Source organism: Perca flavescens, chromosome 11, assembly GCF_004354835.1.
Source record: "Perca flavescens isolate YP-PL-M2 chromosome 11, PFLA_1.0, whole genome shotgun sequence".
In the NCBI taxonomy this organism is placed as follows: domain Eukaryota; kingdom Metazoa; phylum Chordata; class Actinopteri; order Perciformes; family Percidae; genus Perca; species Perca flavescens.
The window spans coordinates 29,060,370-29,078,228 of record NC_041341.1 but is presented as its reverse complement, the minus strand read 5'-3'; the positions used below and the strand labels follow the sequence as shown (position 1 = coordinate 29,078,228).

At 42.2% G+C, this 17,859-nt stretch overlaps 2 protein-coding genes across 7 annotated transcripts; one reads left to right on the top strand and one right to left on the bottom strand.

Moving 5' to 3' along the window:
- Positions 1 to 417: 417 nt before the first annotated feature.
- On the top strand, positions 418 to 5,208 carry map3k19 (mitogen-activated protein kinase kinase kinase 19). Its single transcript, XM_028591878.1, has 6 exons — positions 418 to 1,451; positions 2,283 to 2,387; positions 2,657 to 2,895; positions 2,996 to 3,248; positions 4,458 to 4,666; positions 4,881 to 5,208. The coding sequence occupies exons 1-6, from the start codon at positions 519 to 521 to the stop codon at positions 5,011 to 5,013; spliced, it is 1,872 nt and encodes a 623-aa protein (XP_028447679.1). The 5' UTR covers positions 418 to 518; the 3' UTR covers positions 5,014 to 5,208.
- Positions 5,209 to 6,447: 1,239 nt separating this feature from the next.
- On the bottom strand, positions 6,448 to 16,190 carry ccnt2a (cyclin T2a). Of its 6 annotated transcripts, XM_028590970.1 has the most exons (10): positions 15,893 to 16,189; positions 15,135 to 15,216; positions 14,886 to 15,014; positions 14,509 to 14,569; positions 13,874 to 13,936; positions 13,298 to 13,343; positions 10,832 to 10,995; positions 10,540 to 10,610; positions 8,254 to 9,568; positions 6,448 to 8,081 (listed from the first exon to the last, which is right to left on the bottom strand). In XM_028590970.1, exons 1-10 carry the CDS (start codon positions 16,048 to 16,050, stop codon positions 8,008 to 8,010), a joined length of 2,163 nt encoding a protein of 720 aa, XP_028446771.1. In that variant the 5' UTR covers positions 16,051 to 16,189; the 3' UTR covers positions 6,448 to 8,007. The 6 variants fall into 6 exon arrangements, 4 of the variants coding, with proteins under 4 accessions (XP_028446771.1, XP_028446772.1, XP_028446774.1 ...); XM_028590971.1 differs by lacking the exon at positions 13,874 to 13,936 and having other exon boundaries at positions 15,893 to 16,190; XR_003693705.1 differs by lacking the exons at positions 6,448 to 8,081; positions 8,254 to 9,568; positions 10,540 to 10,610 and having other exon boundaries at positions 10,911 to 10,995; positions 12,902 to 13,343.
- Between the last annotated feature and the right edge of the window lie 1,669 nt (positions 16,191 to 17,859).

Genomic DNA, 17,859 nt, shown 5'->3' with positions numbered 1-17,859 from the left:
AGACAAAAAGAACAATGAATGTTTCCTGTTTGGAAGAAATCAGAGTAGATAACGCAATCCCTTGTAGGGAGGATGGAAAGTTAACTACTAGCACTACTGAGGAGAAAATGCAGTTATTTACTCCAGCTGTAAACCTTCCACAATCAAGCATGGATCCCAAGAGAGCTGAGAGGATGTTGAAAGGTTTAAAGCCTGTCCGAAACAAAGAGAGAAGAACCAACATGAACTGTGAACTAAGAGCAAACATTCAAACCAGCCAGCAGTCCTTCAACGTTCTAGCACACAAAGACAGAAGCATCTTAAATCGGAACAAGTCCAAAAAGAGTCTGAAGTACTCCTCACTTTCCACACAAGTTATAGATAAAACCAGGAAAAGCCCCGAGCTAATAATTGGTGGAGAGACAGTGACAAAAGGAAAGTCGAAGCTTAAATCTGTTAAAGGTGCTCATTGTTACACTGGCACCCCGTCAACACGAAAGAAGCTCATTGATCAGGGCAAAAGAGGAAATCCTGACAAGATGACGAACAGCAACAGAGCTCCACCGTTGAGGGAGCTGAAGAGCGTCCGTCAGTTGAAGAGACCAGGTCTAGCTGGGACACCGAGGTCTAAATCTGCCGTGGACTTCATCACCTACAAAGACATGTTTCAGGAGATACAGAGTGGGGATGAAGGACCGGCCATCTACGAGATGTTTGCTGGTCCGATCTATGATAACCTACGAGTTTCCAGCACCAGTGGGAAAGTAAAGGACAGACAAGTGCAGTCTGCTCCGCCGAGGAAGACACAACAGTGCCATAAAGTCAAACACAGACCATTGAAACAAGCACAGAGGAGAAGTCTGGGGGAGAGTGTAGTGGTTTCAGCTAAAAGTAAACAAAAACTTGCGTCCTCCAGGGTTAAAACTCACAAACCTGTACCAAGGAAAGGCACACACAAAATCAAGGATATGCCTAAATCAGATGGGCACGCAGAGGCTGAGTTAGCTCTCTCTAAGGATGTTGACATTTGTCATACAACGGCTCAAGATACTATCTTATCTACCATAGAGGAGGATCTTTCTAGATATGGGTCTGAAACAATCAAATCTCATGACAAAACACTGACTACGCCAGCAGGTTCATCTCATGCTGAGGATTATAGTTACCTGCACATGAATATGCAAGAAATTGGAAACCCAAACCGACCGTTTCCTGAGCCTGTGTTATCTCAAAGCCCCGAACAGCTAAAGGTTAATACATGGGCGTCTTCAAGCAGCAACCACACCACCATGTCACCAGTTTACCGGAAGTTTCTGGATGAGGTGGGGGACGGGCCGCTTACAGATGACCTGCTGCAATGTCTGGCCGAGGAGCTGATCTCACTGGATGAGAGGGATGTATCCGTAGGCTCCGAAAACATGGAGTCCAACAGAGAAGACGAGCGAGTGTCAGGAAGAAATAAAATCCCTGAGGTAAACTTTTATGGTCAAAAGTAACAAAACAGAAGCATTGTCATAACTTCATATAGCCAAGAGTGATTTGGAAGTGCACATTTTTAACACTAACTTTACTCATTTGATTTTATCTCGAACAATCAACATTTTAAAGAAGAAAATGAAAAGAAATCAGATAAAAACAACATTTAATCATGTTCACAACCCTACAAATATTAGGGACTGTATGAAAATGATTAGGGGCAGTCTGAAAAGGGGGAGGGTATTATAGTTTTTCTTTTGGCTGAAGGTGGGGTAGTCTGACTTTTTTGGAAGGACAGGGTAAGGTTCTTTTCTAGGTATATCTTTTATTTCAGCCTTCTTTTGCAATATAGTTAGTTACATAAACAGACCTTCACTTGCACCATGGTTGATAAAGGTGGACTTTTCCACATGCACAGGTCCACCGTTCTATCTCTATATCAGGGTTTTATTAATGTATACATTTCTGGCAAACATTAGAAGTTCCATTAAGACATTAAGGGTCTACACAATTAAACATGTACCAATTTAACATAGTATTTTGACATTGTTTTTGCAAGTCAAGACATTTAAAAACCTGCAGAGGGCCTTTTTAAAAAAAAAAGTAAAACATAAGGTTCAGTCCACCTCACCAACTTAATAATTTCCGTACAGTCCCTTATGAAAAAATAAGACACAATAACGTTCACATGTGACCCTCGAATCTATTAAAAAATAGACTTAATATTCCAGAGCAACCAAACTATTCTCATTGACTAAAGCTTCAGAGGCCCAGATGTTGGTGGTGAAAAAGAAGATTAAATTGGTGCATTTTATCCCATATTATAGGTTAATTCAAAAGACGGTGCTGTTCTGCTTGGCTCTGGGTTGGTTGTGGACGACGCCATCACGTGGACAAAGGGTGAAGTGCTCGGCAGGGGAGCCTATGGGACAGTAAGTATGGGAATTTACATTGACAAAGAAAGGCTAAGGACACATTTAAGCATGAGAAAAATGTAGATTGTGTCTTTGTATCACTAACCGTGGGTCTGTTGACCATCAGAACTCCAGCTTTTTGATGCTCTCATATTGCTTAAAAAACACCACCAACGTCCAACCATGCTCTCTATAGTAATCTTGTAAAAATACTTAAAACATTATAGATACCGCAGAAGACATTGGTGCTCAACTAACCCTGGCGATCACTGCTGCCTTCTTACCAGGTGTACTGTGGCCTGACCAGCCAGGGCCAGCTGATAGCTGTGAAGCAGGTGAGACTGGATGCCTCTGACCCCGACGATGCAAAGAGGGAGTACAGTCGTCTGCAGGGGGAGGTGGAGCTGCTCAAAACCCTCAGACACACCAACATTGTGGGCTTCCTGGGTACCTCACTTTATCAGCATGTGGTTTCCATTTTCATGGAATACGTCCCAGGAGGATCCATCGCCAGCATCCTTCACAGGTTAGGTTGATTCCAAACAGCTTGACAACGAGCCCAGGAGTACCTGTTGATAAATTGGTCTTTACTAATGCCTTTAACACTGTCCCTTTCATGCCCTCAGGTTTGGCCCTCTGCCAGAGCGTGTCCTGGCTCTTTACACCCATCAGATCCTGAAAGGGGTGGCCTTCCTTCACCTGAACAGAGTGATTCATCGGGACTTGAAGGGAAACAACGTCATGCTGATGCCCACTGGCGTCATCAAGCTCATAGACTTTGGCTGTGCGCGCCGTCTCAGCTGCCTGAACCACACTGCCAGCAACAGTGGCGATCTGCTCAAGTCTGTCCACGGCACACCTTACTGGATGGCACCAGAGGTAGATATAGAGCGATTTTCTTCTCATCTGTAGAGATGGCTCTTTTTGAATTATGTTCTATCGGTAACACTTTATAATAATGGTACCTGAATTATCATGAATTCATGCATGACTTCCTGCACGAAAAAGCATGAATTCATGCATGTAGTACTTCATGAACTATCAGTAATGTACAAGGATTAATAGTATCTCAAGCATGACTTAATGCAGGAACAATTTGTTAATTAATGCATTGATTAAGGTATTTGAATCATCATGCCTTCTGATTTATTAATGATGTTCATGTCTTCTTCAAAAATACTGACCAGTCACAGCAGTGTACATATATTCTTAAAAAATTGTAGTGTTGTAATCATTGTTAACTAAACATTACTTCTTCATTACTTCATCATGTTTGTGGCCTGTTAAATAAAGTGCTGACCTGGTCCATCTTTGACATTGATAAATAAGATATAATTTATGGTGGCATGAAATTAAATGTATTAAGATTGAAAGGAGTGGGTTGGCAAAATAATACAAAGGTCACTACATTGACACAAAATACAGTATACTGCAGATGCATTTTTATATTTGCTTTATTTATAACAACATAAGGCAAACACAAATGCCTGGGAACAATGCTCACCCAAGCAGGATATTTATTAATCTTACTTTTAACTAACAAAAAAAAATCTCAAGACATTTTTTTTGTGTTCAGACACTTATTATTTTTTTTTATTTGTGGGGTCACAGAGATTGGGGCATATGCCACCATTATTCATAACTTATGTATCAATGTTAACGATGGACCGGGTCAGCACTTTATTTGAAGGGCCACAAACATGATGAAGTAATGAAGAAGTAATGTTTAGTTATTCATGATTACAACACTACAATTCAGTTTATTTAGCCTGTCACTTTAACTACACATATACCTGTGAAGAAGACATGAACATCATTAATGAATCAGAAATCATGATGATTCAAATACCTTAATTGATGCATTAATTAACATATTGTCCCCGCATTAAGTCATGAATGAAATACTTGTACAATGCTGATAGTTCATGAAGTACAACATGATTGACTTCATGCTTTTTTCATGCATGAAATCATGATAATTCCTGTACCATTTTTAAAGTGTTACCGTTCTATTTATTTCATTGCAAGCTTAAGGTAAAATTGCCCGTTAAGTCTTGCCTGACTCCTAGCATTTTTTCCGCTCCTCAGGTTATCAATGAGACAGGATATGGCAGGAAGTCAGATATATGGAGTGTGGGTTGCACTGTGTTTGAGATGGCCACAGGGAAACCACCACTGGCACACATGGACAAGATGGCTGCCTTGTTCTACATTGGGGCTCAAAGAGGGTTGATGCCCTCCTTACCAGATGGGTTTTCAGAAAACGCCAAGAATTTTGTGGCAATCAGCTTGACAAGGTAAGACCTGTTGTCCTCCCTGGTCAATGCAAACTGGCAAATTCCTTTCAAACACTCACATACCCTCTGAATCTTTTCCTAATGTAATTATAATAAAACATACTTATGAGTTTGGAACTATTTGAGTAAGCAACCTAATTCAGAGCATTGTTTTATTAATAGTCATGTTTGGGAATAAGTTCCCTTATTTTCATTTGTTTTCCCTCAACTCCAGTGACCAGAGACTACGGCCATCTGCAGACCAGCTGCTGAAGCATGTATTCATTCCTCAAAGTGACACTGAAGAGAACTCTTGGGAAACACAGAAAAAGAACTGCTGTGGTCACCCAGAGGGACTGTGTGGCTAAGCTACACAAAGACAGAATGCTTTTGAGTTCAAGGGGACATTTAATGCGCCAGATTGTTGATTCAAAACATTAAGTACTCTTCAGTGACCCTTTAAGGCAGTGGTTCCCAACCTGGCGTCCGGGCACCCCTCAGGGGGCGGCAAAGAACACAGGGGGACGCATGTCTTTATCTGGTTTGAGGTTGAGGTAAAAAAAAATGTTTGCACGTTAAAAAAATTATAATACTCTAGAATATATAATGTATACAAAAGTCTGTATGAAAACTATATATTTTTGTTCTCGCTTAAATTGTAGGCAGGCTACTTAGTAGGCAAAACCTCCGGGACCTCTTAACCTGGGACCCTTGCTGTCATCAGATCAGCTGATAGCTGTTCTTCCTGCCGCCACGGCATCACTATTTTATGAATGAAACATGGCGGAGAAACGTAAAAGTGCTGATGACTCCTCTGTATCAAAAAAGAAAGTAAGGCTCTATCTCGAGAGTTACCTCCACTTCGGTTTCGGGGGGGCTCAGCTTTTCTTAGACACGAGTAGGGGGGGCGCCAAGGAAAAAAGGTTGGGAACAACTGCTTAAAGGGGCATGCCACCTATCCCCAGTGATGCACTAGTAGTGTTTTTGGGAGCAAAGGGTGCTGGGCTCATGTCCCAGGCCTTTCTGGAAACTACAACAAAGTATATCAAGAAGGACCTGTAGTCATTGCACTCTTAAGTGGAAGTTTAAGAAGCTACATGAGATGCACTTTTATACGTTTAACTTTAATAGAACCTATAAAATGTGAACAGATAGATGCCAGATTTTTGCTACAGACTTCGGATATTTCCTATAGCAATCTTTCAAATGTGCCAATCTTATAAATACCTTAATTTTGTATTTATGCAGTCCAACTCTAGTTCTCTCTGCTGTGTAATATATGTTATGTTCTGATAAAATGTGTCTAATCCATATACAGCATAACTTTCATAACCTAGTTTTCCATGCTGAAAATGTATACTACTTCCTGTTAGCTTTCCTCAGTTATTGAGGAATCAGTGCGTACAATTACGCTCAAGAGAAATGCCACAAATAAAACTTGGCATTACTATAAGCAAATATACAAGCATGTCCGCTCCATTCTACAAATCACCAAGTTTCCTTCCCCCTAGACTCTAGCAACATGTTTATGTGCATAATAAAATGACAGCAACAACCATGGTTTATACTGTGTCAGGGTAGTGGCAAGTTTATTCATAATATTGAAATGAAGAAAAAAAAGAAAAAAAAGGATGTAAAGAGTGGGGTGTGATTATTTGTCCACAGTAGCTTTCGCTGTGTGTCTAACAGTAAATCCCCAATAAGGGTACAAACAATCCAGCCTCAGGCTTACCAAGTATTACGCAAACTCCTATCAAATAAATGAGTAACAAACCCAGTCAAGAACAGAGGGGACGGTCATGTCAAGATTTGAGAACAATATAGCGTTTAATGTATGAAAATCATGTGAAGACGTGTCCGGACAGGTACATGGCTGCAAATGTAAATTCAACCAATTGGATGAGGACATCAGTGACAAAATATCCAGCAGGTCATGTTGCATTTGGACAATTGGTCACTCTTCTGACAACTTTTGCTGGGATGGAAACCAGCCATAATTTTTTATTTTCCTACATTGTACAATGTTAATGGCGGACTGAATAATACTTACATGTATCGCCCTTTATGGGCTGACATCTAAGGGCCACAGCTTCATGTCATGAAATTATGTCTGATGCATTTCAAAGAAAAAAGGGTTATGTAAATTTTAATAGCACACTACTACCGTTTCTTTTTGAGGCACAACCTTTGGCATCCAGCTTAAGGTTTACTTATAGGTCCAAAAAAAAAAAAAAAAAAAAAAAAAATTATATTTTTGGTACAAATTGCATCGCTCTGATGTGATAAGTAGGTGTTGGATGTTGCCTGTGTTACTGAGGGCATCAACTGATATCCCCTGTGATGAAAAAGAACAGTACAGCACCCCCTGTAGGAAGGTAAGAAGCACACACCACTGGAATCATTCACCCGATGACGCCCAATCCATTGATCAACAAAATAAGTCTTTTCTAGGTATTATAGTTATACTTACAAGCAGCTCTAAACCTGAGTAGTCATGGTATAGCTTTTTTTAAATCTTTAAACATACAAAAACGTATGTACATGTATCTCCACTTTCTGTAAACAGCAAGTACGCGTTCTCCTTTTAAATCCCATTGATGATTGAAACATGCATATCATATGCACAGTACACTTAAGTATAAAAAGAAATCAAGACAAAGAAATTGAGGAGATGAAACTTTACATCTAAAAAAAAATGTTTTGCATCCATCAAGAGTACTAAATGGAACGCCAGCAAACATAACTTGAACTCATCTCCAGCTGGCCACTGGCTTCCTCCATACAACCGCAGAAATGTGATTAAATTAAATTACTCGTTAAAAAAAAAATATTTGAGGAAGAAAATGAAGTAGGTGCACCTTCCATGCCTCTCATAGTACTTGTTATACTTTTGTTTTCCCATATGGAGATCTGAAATGTGGGAAGGACTTTCCCTGCGATGAAAAAACACGCGCACACACACACACACACACACACACACACACACGCACCTTTGCACATTTCTAGACTCATTTGAGGAGGAAGGAGAACCAAGCAGCAATTCAACACACTAACAGAAAGACAGGACTGAGCATCACAGCCCAGAGATCCGACAGTCAGGAAGCATAATTTCTTTTTCATCTTTCTTATCTCTCAAAAATTGAGAAGTCCAACAATACTGATCTTTTTCTCTCTCTCTTTTTTTTTTTTTTTTTTTTTTTTTTTTTGCAGATAAGTTTTTCTGCCTTTTTGGTTTATCATGACATAATGAGTTATTTTCCTAGGGCACTTAACAGGGAGGTGAGCATAGTCTTCAAAGTCTGAGGTGTGGGTAGTTTGTTGCCATTTCCACGGGGGTTGTCAATGGCTGCAGAGCGGTAGACTCAGTGTCTCTGCTCTCCTACTTCATGTGGCGATTCGCTAGGAGGAGGGTACTGCTGAGAGGTCCGCAGCCCACCTGGGTGTGACAGGAGGGGGGGGGGAGGAGGAGAAACAAGAATAAGGAGGAAGAGGGGGGGGGAAGGGGGACGGGGAGGGAGGTTAGCCATAGAGCTGCAAGCCAGACGAGACACACTGCAGTACAGGAGAGGAGCAAGGAGGGAAAAAGGGGAGAGAAAAAGATGTAGTACCTGCAGCACCAGAGCCACCCTTGGAGATTTTGCTCACTTTGGAGCATGAAGTGGAGAAGGAGGATGGTGGGTGGTGGTTGTGGCTTGCCTCGGGGTACGCCCTCTTGCGCGAAGAAGACAAAGAGGTGGATCCGGGAGGAGCGAGCGGAGTCCCTTCCACGCTGACCAGTCCTGGAGGACCGCGTAGCAGGCTGCCGCCGCCGTTCCCGCTGTGCGTGTGTGGGTGAGGGTGACTGTGCTTGTGGTGGCGATGGAGGTTGTGGTCCGCTCCACGATGTTGTTTCTCCTTGCTCGCCAGAGGGCTGGAATGTTTGCTCTTGTTGTTGTTGGCCGCCATGCCTTCGTCCGACGAGCTGTGGCGCTCGGACGATGAGACTTTTATCTTCATCTTGAGCTCATCTTTGCTTGGCTGTCCACTTTTGTCCAGCTGGGAGCTGCTGCCAGACCCAGGAACGGCCAGGCGCAGTTTAAGCGAGCCTTTGTCCCGTTTGTCGCCGTGGTGACGTCTATCTTGGCCTGAAGTTGAGGAGGAGGGGACTTTCATTTTCATTGGGGAGGCAGTGGTGCTCCCGACACCACCGTGAGAGGTTTGGTGGGGCTGTGAATGTTTTCTATGGTCCGCTTGGCTCGCAGAGGACGGTGCATAGGTAGAAGAGGAGAAGGACAACATATCCCCCCTCGCATCACAATCCATATTTCCACCATGCGGTTCCTGACCGCGTTTCTGCCCAGAGACGGCCAGCTCCGCGGCATGTTTCTCTCTGTATTTGTCCAGAGACAGCTTCTGAGCGGGTGACGGCTGCGGTGGAGGAGGCTGAGCTGGTGGGGGGTAGGCGGACTGAGCTGGCGGCTGATGCTTGCCAACTCCTTTTTGTTCCTGTTTGATGACGGGGATGAAGTCTAGTGTTTTCTCAGTCTTGCACACCGGCAGATGCTGAAGCAAAGAGGAAGCGGAGGCCTGCAAGGACAGAGTCGGCTCTTGGATAGGGATGCTGAGGGGCTCCTGTTTTATACAGGTGGAAGGGATGCTGAGGGCTTCCTGTTTTATACAGGTGGAAGGGTACCCTGTTTGGCTCTGGTTGCCCAGGGGCCACTCACTGTGGCTAGCTGGGTTGTACGTGCCAGCCAAGGCGTCCAACGACAGGGGCGCACCTCCGGATTGGCCAGGCATGGGCACGGTAAAGGGACCGCCCGCTTTGGAAAAACTTGGGTTGGAGGAGGCATCACCGTGATCTTGGAGCATGGAAGGCCCAGCAAAGGAGTTGTCAGCCGACTGAGTGCTGTCACCCTTGGGCTTTTTGGCAGCTTGTGTTGCCTAGGGGATAAAAAGGGAGTTGTGACGCTGTTAGGAGTTTAGTTTTAGTTAGCAGTAAGCTCCCTGAAAAGGGTTTAACCACAGATTTCTGTTTTGGTTATTTGTGATTTATAAAGCTGGCACCAACAACTGCTGTAAAGTTGTTTGCCAAACTGGGGTGTAAATTTATAGTTCCTATACTATGGATATTTAAATGGTTTTCAAAAGTGTGTTTGATACTTGGGCCCTGTTCAGACCTGGCATTAAAATGTGTCTTGGGTGATCTGATCACAAGTGGACAGCTCTATGCACGTCAGTTCACACCTGGCATTAGAATGCATCTAAACACGGGTCTTGAGTGACCACATATGATCGGATCTCACTTCCCCACTCGACATGCAAATAAACATGTAAATCATTTCCGTTAGCAAAGACCAAATGCGTCGTTTCACCAGCGAAGCATTTCCTGTGCCTAGTCTGCTGGAAAAAAATAAAAAGATAGCAAAAAAGATACAGACTGGGTCTCCTTGGCTTTTTCTAGGCAAACCATAACCCCCAAGATCTTTGACCCAGGCATAATAAATGTCTGTGGGCTTTTCCAAATTTTCAGACATTGAGGACAAAGCCAGTTTACGCAATTTGAAAACGCTCCGCTTACGCAGAGGATGCCAGTTGACTAATGTGCATACACACTGCTAAACAACCTTGGAATGTGGTCCTAGTGGTCAAATCTCTACACGTCCTCAATGTGTCTTGGGTGCATTCACACCTGCACTTAGAGCTGTCCACTTGTAAATAGATCACCCCAGAGGAATGTTAATGCCAGATTTGAACAGGGCCTTTTTTGGTAGACTGAAAGATCAAAATGATGTGTAATGTAGCCGTTTTGGTGACACCATCTACTTTGATACATCCTGCGTTAACACTTAAAAATGAAATTGACAAGCCACACGTTTTTCCAATGCATGAAACAGAGCAGCAGTGCATCCTACCCTCCAGTTTCGTATTCTCTTCAACCGACTGGGTGTTTTCTCCAGAATCTGCAGAAACTCGTGGGTCAGCTCTACAAGAAGAAGACATACGTGTTGTCACAAAACCACCTACGTTCTGCTGCTACTCCGACACTCCTTTACGCCTTTTGACCTCGTATGTGAATTCTAAATACAAAAAAAACGCCCTATGGAAAACCTTACTAAATAATAGCAATACATACGAAATTGCTTCACAGTTAAGTTATTCACACTAAAATATTATAGAAAAGCAAAACACATTATTCATTCTCACCATCAAGCAGCTCAAGGGTGACAGAGTCGTCCACGTACTCCCACCAGTGTTTACCATCAGTGGACACTGGGATCTCCCAGTTGGACCACTTACACGCCAGGTGGATGCACACACAGGAGATCACTGTGGGCTTGTACTGGAGGCAGAAGGTAGTGAGGTGTAGACTGCATAGTGTGTGTGTGTGTGTGGGTATGTGCAAGTGACGAACGTGTGCAAGACAGAGTGAATGTTTGGCATGTGAGGATATAGGAATGTGAGGGAGTTGATTCAGGCCAGGCGTTGTCCCAATTGGTCCAACATATGCAGAAAAGAGAGAAAAAACACAAGACGGAGCAGACAGTTTTAATTTACTGTAGGGAATGGTTGCTAAAGATAAGCCATTATTTGATTGTGTTGATACATTGAACTCTGTCTGATAATGTAACATGTCAAACCCAGGTCACAATACAGGTGATACGATACAGGTCTCTAATAACTTCATGATTCATGGGAGGACATAATTCCTAGTGTGCTTAAAAAAGTAAGCATCCAATTGTGTCATGCAACAATAATTTATGTTTCAAGGAAACTGGCTGGTTTGAATGCTAAGACACGAAAACCAAAGCGAGGGCAGTGGAGAGGGGGGGGTGCCACGTGTGGTAGTTAAGTGCAGTCGGCCCATTGTGAAACCCTCAGGCCAGCCATGTGACAGTTAAATCATTGTACAGTTAACTGACGAGGGGCTGCTCCTACAACCCTCTGTATGGGTCTCTGGGACAGTGTTAAAAAGGGATGAACCTAGTGGGCCCTCCACATCAATGGATACAACGGGGCGCCAGCGCTGACAGTGAACGCATGGTCTCAACACAGAGCATTCCTAAATTGTAATATCGTAGCTAGTCTGACCTATGACTCAAGGGTAAAAAAAACAAAATCATAATTTGATAAGTGCAACATCGCTCTGCAACAGTAATGCAAGCAGAACAACATCAACAGTAACATAAAATTAGATAAATGGCCACCATTTATTTTAAAGCTAAAATGTAGACAAAAACCGCTACTGCACCACTAAAGGCTTTGGTTCTTTGTTAGCTCACTCATAGTGAACCAAGCAGTAATATCGCAAAAGCAAATGAAAATAAGTTCCCCACAATCATTTATCAGACACTTAAGCCATGAATATACTATTGTAATCCCACTGCATGAAAGTAAAGATTCTTAACAAAAACCTAGCCCATGACATAGCTAGATTCAACTGCAATGCCTCAGCATGAAGCTGTATTAAAAAAAAAAAAAAAAAAAAAAAGAACTAGCCATAACTTTGCAGTGCTGCATTTTAAAACACTTTTGGTTAGAGCTGGCGGTAACCTTGTACTGGGAGACAAGTACAATGTCTGGAGTCTGGTCTGTCAGATTACAGCAGCCTTAAACAAAGCTATCAGTCACAGCCAACGTTTACAGGCATTTGGCTAATGACATTTAAAACCCCACCTCAGATGGATTTGTACATCTTAAACCCTTAGAAACATTAGGAATGAGTCTTCTTGACCAAGTTAAAATAAAATCAATCCGTGAGAGTATTGGGCTATTTTAAGAACTTGCATTGGCTACGGCTTGCACTTCTAATAAGTGCCAGCTCAGTGCAAAACTTCAAAGACCGGTCACAGTCAGCATCCAGACATTGTCAACTGATTTGAAGTTAATTACATTAATGTGAATTCCTTTCCACCACCGTTGAATATTAACAAACCCTTTAAGGACCCAGTTTCCCTACTAAGACATGTCAAAAAGAACATTTTGTCCTTGCTTTAGAAAAAAAAAAAAAATCATGATTACCAAATGCATTTTAATTAGTATGAAAGATCATCAAATAGTTATAGTATTACACATACTCAGGTCCTTAATGGGTCGCAATTATGTTTTTTTTGGGGCATGTTTTACATGAGCTACATGTACGAAAGAATGTTTTAGAAAAACCAGAGAATGTGCATTTAAAAGACATTAATAAAAAAAGATAAATATTTGAGGAGATGCATTTTGAACAAATGGATATGAAAAAGAACATTTAAAAAGTGTATTTGCGGTACTTACCGGAAAGACCTCTACGAGAAATGTTTACATCTGTGAAATCTTTAGCTGCTATTCAGGCTACCAAAGTGTCTTTTTCTTTTAGAATTATGCACTTTTCGCAACCGAACAAACATGTGGGTTTCAAGCGCACCACTACACTCCACACCTTGCATTCAACCCATCTGTGCCAACACGTGGTCCCTTGTACAATACACCGCACTGCAACTGGGGCCGGTAACGCTACAAGCCACCCTGTCCCGCTCGCTTTGAACAAGGGAGGGGAGCTGAGGGGAGGAGGCAAGCATCCCAATAACCACCAGCGCAAGTAGGGCCCGTTGGACACTGAAAGGGTACCCTGCATTACAGGAAGCTATGGTGTGCAGTCAAAGTGCAACAAAGGAGGGGCAGGATAACAACCTGTTGGTAGCCATGAAATAGGAAGTCTGTGCCAGATCCTTGCTTGCTGTAAGGGAGACAGAAAAATAGAAAAAGGGGGATAGGGGGAGAAAGAAAAAAGGATTACGATTTCTGCAAGCCCAAAGCGTTTACTATCATTAGGTCAGTAACTGAATGTTTCAATGCACTGATTAAGCCAAGGCCAAGACTGACAACACTAAGCACATGCTGTTGCTAAATTTTTGAAACTTTCAGCAAGTTGGAGGATGTTTATAGATTAAGCCAGAACCACTTCATTGACTGCATCAACCACAACAAATATTTAAAAAAGGGGTCAGTGTCTCAGATACAGACTGTAAAGGTAAACCCACAAACTAAAAAATGATTTCAATTCTGTCTTGGACTTGGCCCAATAAGCGTCAGTAAATGTTGTGTATGTGCCATGTCATATAATGAACTCAAAAGGCGATCAAAAGAGCAAGATGTGTGGCCATGTAACCATTAAAATCGGCACGGTTTTCACCCCCCTCCCCACCCATGTTTGAGGTGGGACAAATAAGAGCAGAGGGCCCAAAGAGCAAAGAAGGAAGCCTCTACCTCGCACTAGCTGGGAACATTTCACCACATCAGTGTGTGGGTGATCAATAGTAATTTCAAAGCCTGGAACAAAATACATGACAGGTGAGTTCGACACAGAGACAGTTGGGAGGTGACATGTCATTTTATGATCAAACAAACAAATCTAACGCTCCAGGTTAAGGCTATCAATTCAGATTCTAGTAGGTATTTATGGACTTCACGGTCAATTCATATATGTACATTATAAATGATGTGCAATAAAAGCAGCTCTGGCCACTTTCATTCTGGATGAAAGAAGTTTCTCAGTATTGAATGTAATCAATAGGCAAGCACACATTGCTGTAGACCTAACGTGAAATGTTGTGCAGAACTGAAATGGAGAGAACATTTCTAAAAGCCTTATCAATGCCATGTTTCACGACTAATGTCAGCAATGGCAGAATGACATGTCACCTTTACATGATTTTTTTGTAAATATGTACATGACAAGATACCCATACAGCAGCTGATTAAACATTTCACTCAACAGGCTGTGATGAATATATTCACAACAGCGATCAACAGCACTTCCGCCTTACTGAAAAAGATAATTATTATGATAAACAATATGCTATGTCTCTCTCAAGTCATCCACTCCAGTCACCACTACTTACCCAGGGTCTGCAGCACTATGGATTCAAGTATCACCAGCTCTTGAGCTTGCTGGAGGTATGCCTGAAGTTTGATAGACAGTCATTACATCACAATTGTAATGAGTCTATTGATCTATCCCCCTAACAACTGATTTCAAAAAGGCCAAACCTCCAAACAGAGATGCTCATTTTATTATTAATGTAGCCTTTGTTAGGTGTATGGTACACACCAACAGCAGACCAGGGCAGTTAAAAAGAAGCCCTTTTTAGAAGGCAATGGAATTTGGCACAGCCAGTTACACATAGGGAAACCATGACCACTGAGAGAACAGAAAAGTCAGATGTAGAAAGGGGAAACTTTCAACCATACAATATGTAGAGCATGAGCCCAAACTTACATTACTCTTTGTGTCTAGAGGTGGTTCTTGGGGATTTAGGCAAGCATGTGCCACTTTGATCACATGTTCGAGTTTCCGAGGTTGCTCTTCCACTTTCGCGGCCAAGAATAAGGTGGTTGGAGATATTATCTATACCAAAAAAAATCAAGACATTTCAATGTATACTCCTTATGTAACAACTGTGGTAACAATACAACACGTGATACTAGGTTGCAGGTCAATAGCAGTATTATGTAACAGAATACTTACATTCCTATGGAATTTGGTGAAAGAGTGGTGCATATAAAACCTATGCATGTAAACAATGGCTGTATTTATGGTTAATTGAGAGCTGGAGGGTGGGTCAAGGAAAATGTAAGGTTTCACCGTCTGTAAATCACGTTGCCAAGAACAGAGTGAACAATTTTGCTCTACGTCATTACATAAAGCCACGCATCATTGGGCAACGTATTAGCACGACTGTAAACAACTGTTTGAAATAAGTAAAGGCCAGAGTAAAGAAAAGTTAACGGTGTATAGCAATCGAATTAGGTGACTTACGTTAGCTTTACGATAGCGCTAATTGAGCTACGTCTAAATAACGACGAATGTCAAATACATTTACACATCAGCTTTCGTGTTCTAATGAAAATTGTCGTTATTTGACCAACAAAGCTCTATCGGGCAGAGGGGTAACAGTTCAGTTAAAGACACCCAGTGCAACAGCTGCAAACTCGGCTAATTGTCTTTTGGACGTTAACCCTTAGCTAGCTTGGTAACTGTTAGGCTATATTAGCACATATCTAACGTCAAACATAAAACAATGACATTCCGATTCCAGGCTAAGACTCATAACGTAGCAATAGTTTAACAAACACAACAACAAAATATTCATTCACAAATCTTGGTCCCTAAAATCAACAATCTGTTTAGCATTAGCTAGCTAGCTAGCTACCAGTATCGGGCCCGCTGCAGGGGTTAGCGCATGTCTAATAGTTCCAGTCTAGTCGTTTGTTTACAAAGGATACACGTTGAGTCTCTGACCCATATCTTGGATCAGATTCGCCGCTTGTTGTCGGTAGGAGAGCTCCCGGTCTGGTTCTACTCCACATCGGCGCGACGGCGTGGTTTCGAGCTGTTCCCGGGTGAAAAACCATTTCGACGAGGATCCCCGGCACGCCGCCATTGCTCTCTAACATTCACTGGCATCGAGAAAGCGGATATGACGCCGATGTCGCACAGGAAAACACTTCTTCTTCGATGGTGAGACCGTGGTGCGATCATATACTGTCTATGCGTGCGATCGGTGCGATGCGTTCCGAGCATGGGATCCGGATCCGAGCGGTTGGGTGGGTATGAACGGTATGAACCGTTCTCTTAATGCATCAATGATATGAACCTGTGTATATTCAAGAAGCAGGTTGGGGGAATAATTTAAATTTAAGTTAAAGGTGCTCTAAGTGATGTGACGTGTTTTTTAAGCTACAACATGTTTTGTCACATACAGCAAACATCTCCTCACTATCCGCTAGCTGCCTGTCCCCTGAATAGGGGTGGGGGAAAAAATCGATACAGCATAGTATCGCGATATTTCTCGTGGCAATACTGTATCGATACACAGGCGCCAAGTATCGATCTTTTATTATTTAAATTGCACATCAGAATTTAACTTTTTGGTAGTATAATAATGAAATCAATTGCTTATTCAGTCCACCAGAAGGCGCTGTTTGTTTTCTGGTGAGGTCAGCGGGGTGACTGTCAGCGTGCAGGAGGATGTAGATAAAATAAACATGGCAGCGTCAGAGAAAGAAATCAGAAATGCACCATCTGCGTTTAAATCAAGTGTTTGGACTTTTTTCGGATTTTTTAACAAGGAGGGGACAACTGAGATGGACATGAGACATGGGATTTGCAAGGAGTGTCGTATGCAAATAAAATACTCAGGGAATACCACAAACATGAGGGCTCATCTCACACGGCACCATCCAGAGTTAGCGTTAGCCGAGGACGGTAAAGCTAATGCTAAACCAGCTCCGCCGAAAAACCAACCAACACTGGACACACTTAGCTTGACAAAGCTACCTCCCAATTCAGAGCGAGCTAAGAAAATAACTCAAGCCATCGCCTACTTCATGTGCAAAGACCTGCGTCCATACAACGTTGTGGAAAATGAAGGATTTTGTCACTTGCTAAAAACACCGGAACCAAGGTACGTGACTCCGTCACGCCGTTTTTGTACTCATTTTAATTGTAAAAAATACCTGTAGTAGCACAGCAGTGCATACCTGTTGGTATTACAGTCTAGTCCACCTTAATTAAAAATGCAAACAGTTCAGTTTGCCAGGTGTATACAACATTTATAACATATTCATTAAAGTGCTGGTTAGTTAGTCAGCTTGACAGTCACATTTTACAGCAATAAAATTCATGTGAGATGAACAAACAGATGTTGACAAAGTTTTCCTTTGGGGACATAATAATGAAGTTGGAAAAAAGGTAATAAATTGCAATATATTGCAGAATATCGCAATATGTTTAAAATCGCAATAATATCGTATCGTGACCTAAGTATCGTGATAATATCGTATCGTGGTACCTCTGGTGATTCCCACCCCTACCCCTGAACACAAAAAAACGTGGTCTCTGTAGACAGCCCAGGCTCTACAAACGCCAACAAAAACAAACTTTGCCAACCTGCCCCACGAACCATAACAAACAGTGTTCCAGCCAATAACAGACAAGAAGGAGTTGGTTGAGTGTCTGTCTTAAGAGACTGCGTTTTTTTTACAGTGTGTTCAGGGGACAGGCAGCTAGCGGATAGTGAGGAGATGTTTGCTGTATGTCACGAAAAATGTTGTAGCCTAAAAAACGCGTCACATCACTTAGAGCACCTTTAAGCAGCAAGAGGTAGCTATAGCTTCAAAGTCTTTAACCCCGCACTCATTAGCCGAATGAATGATTTTTTTTTTGTGTGTTGCAATTAACCTCATTAGGC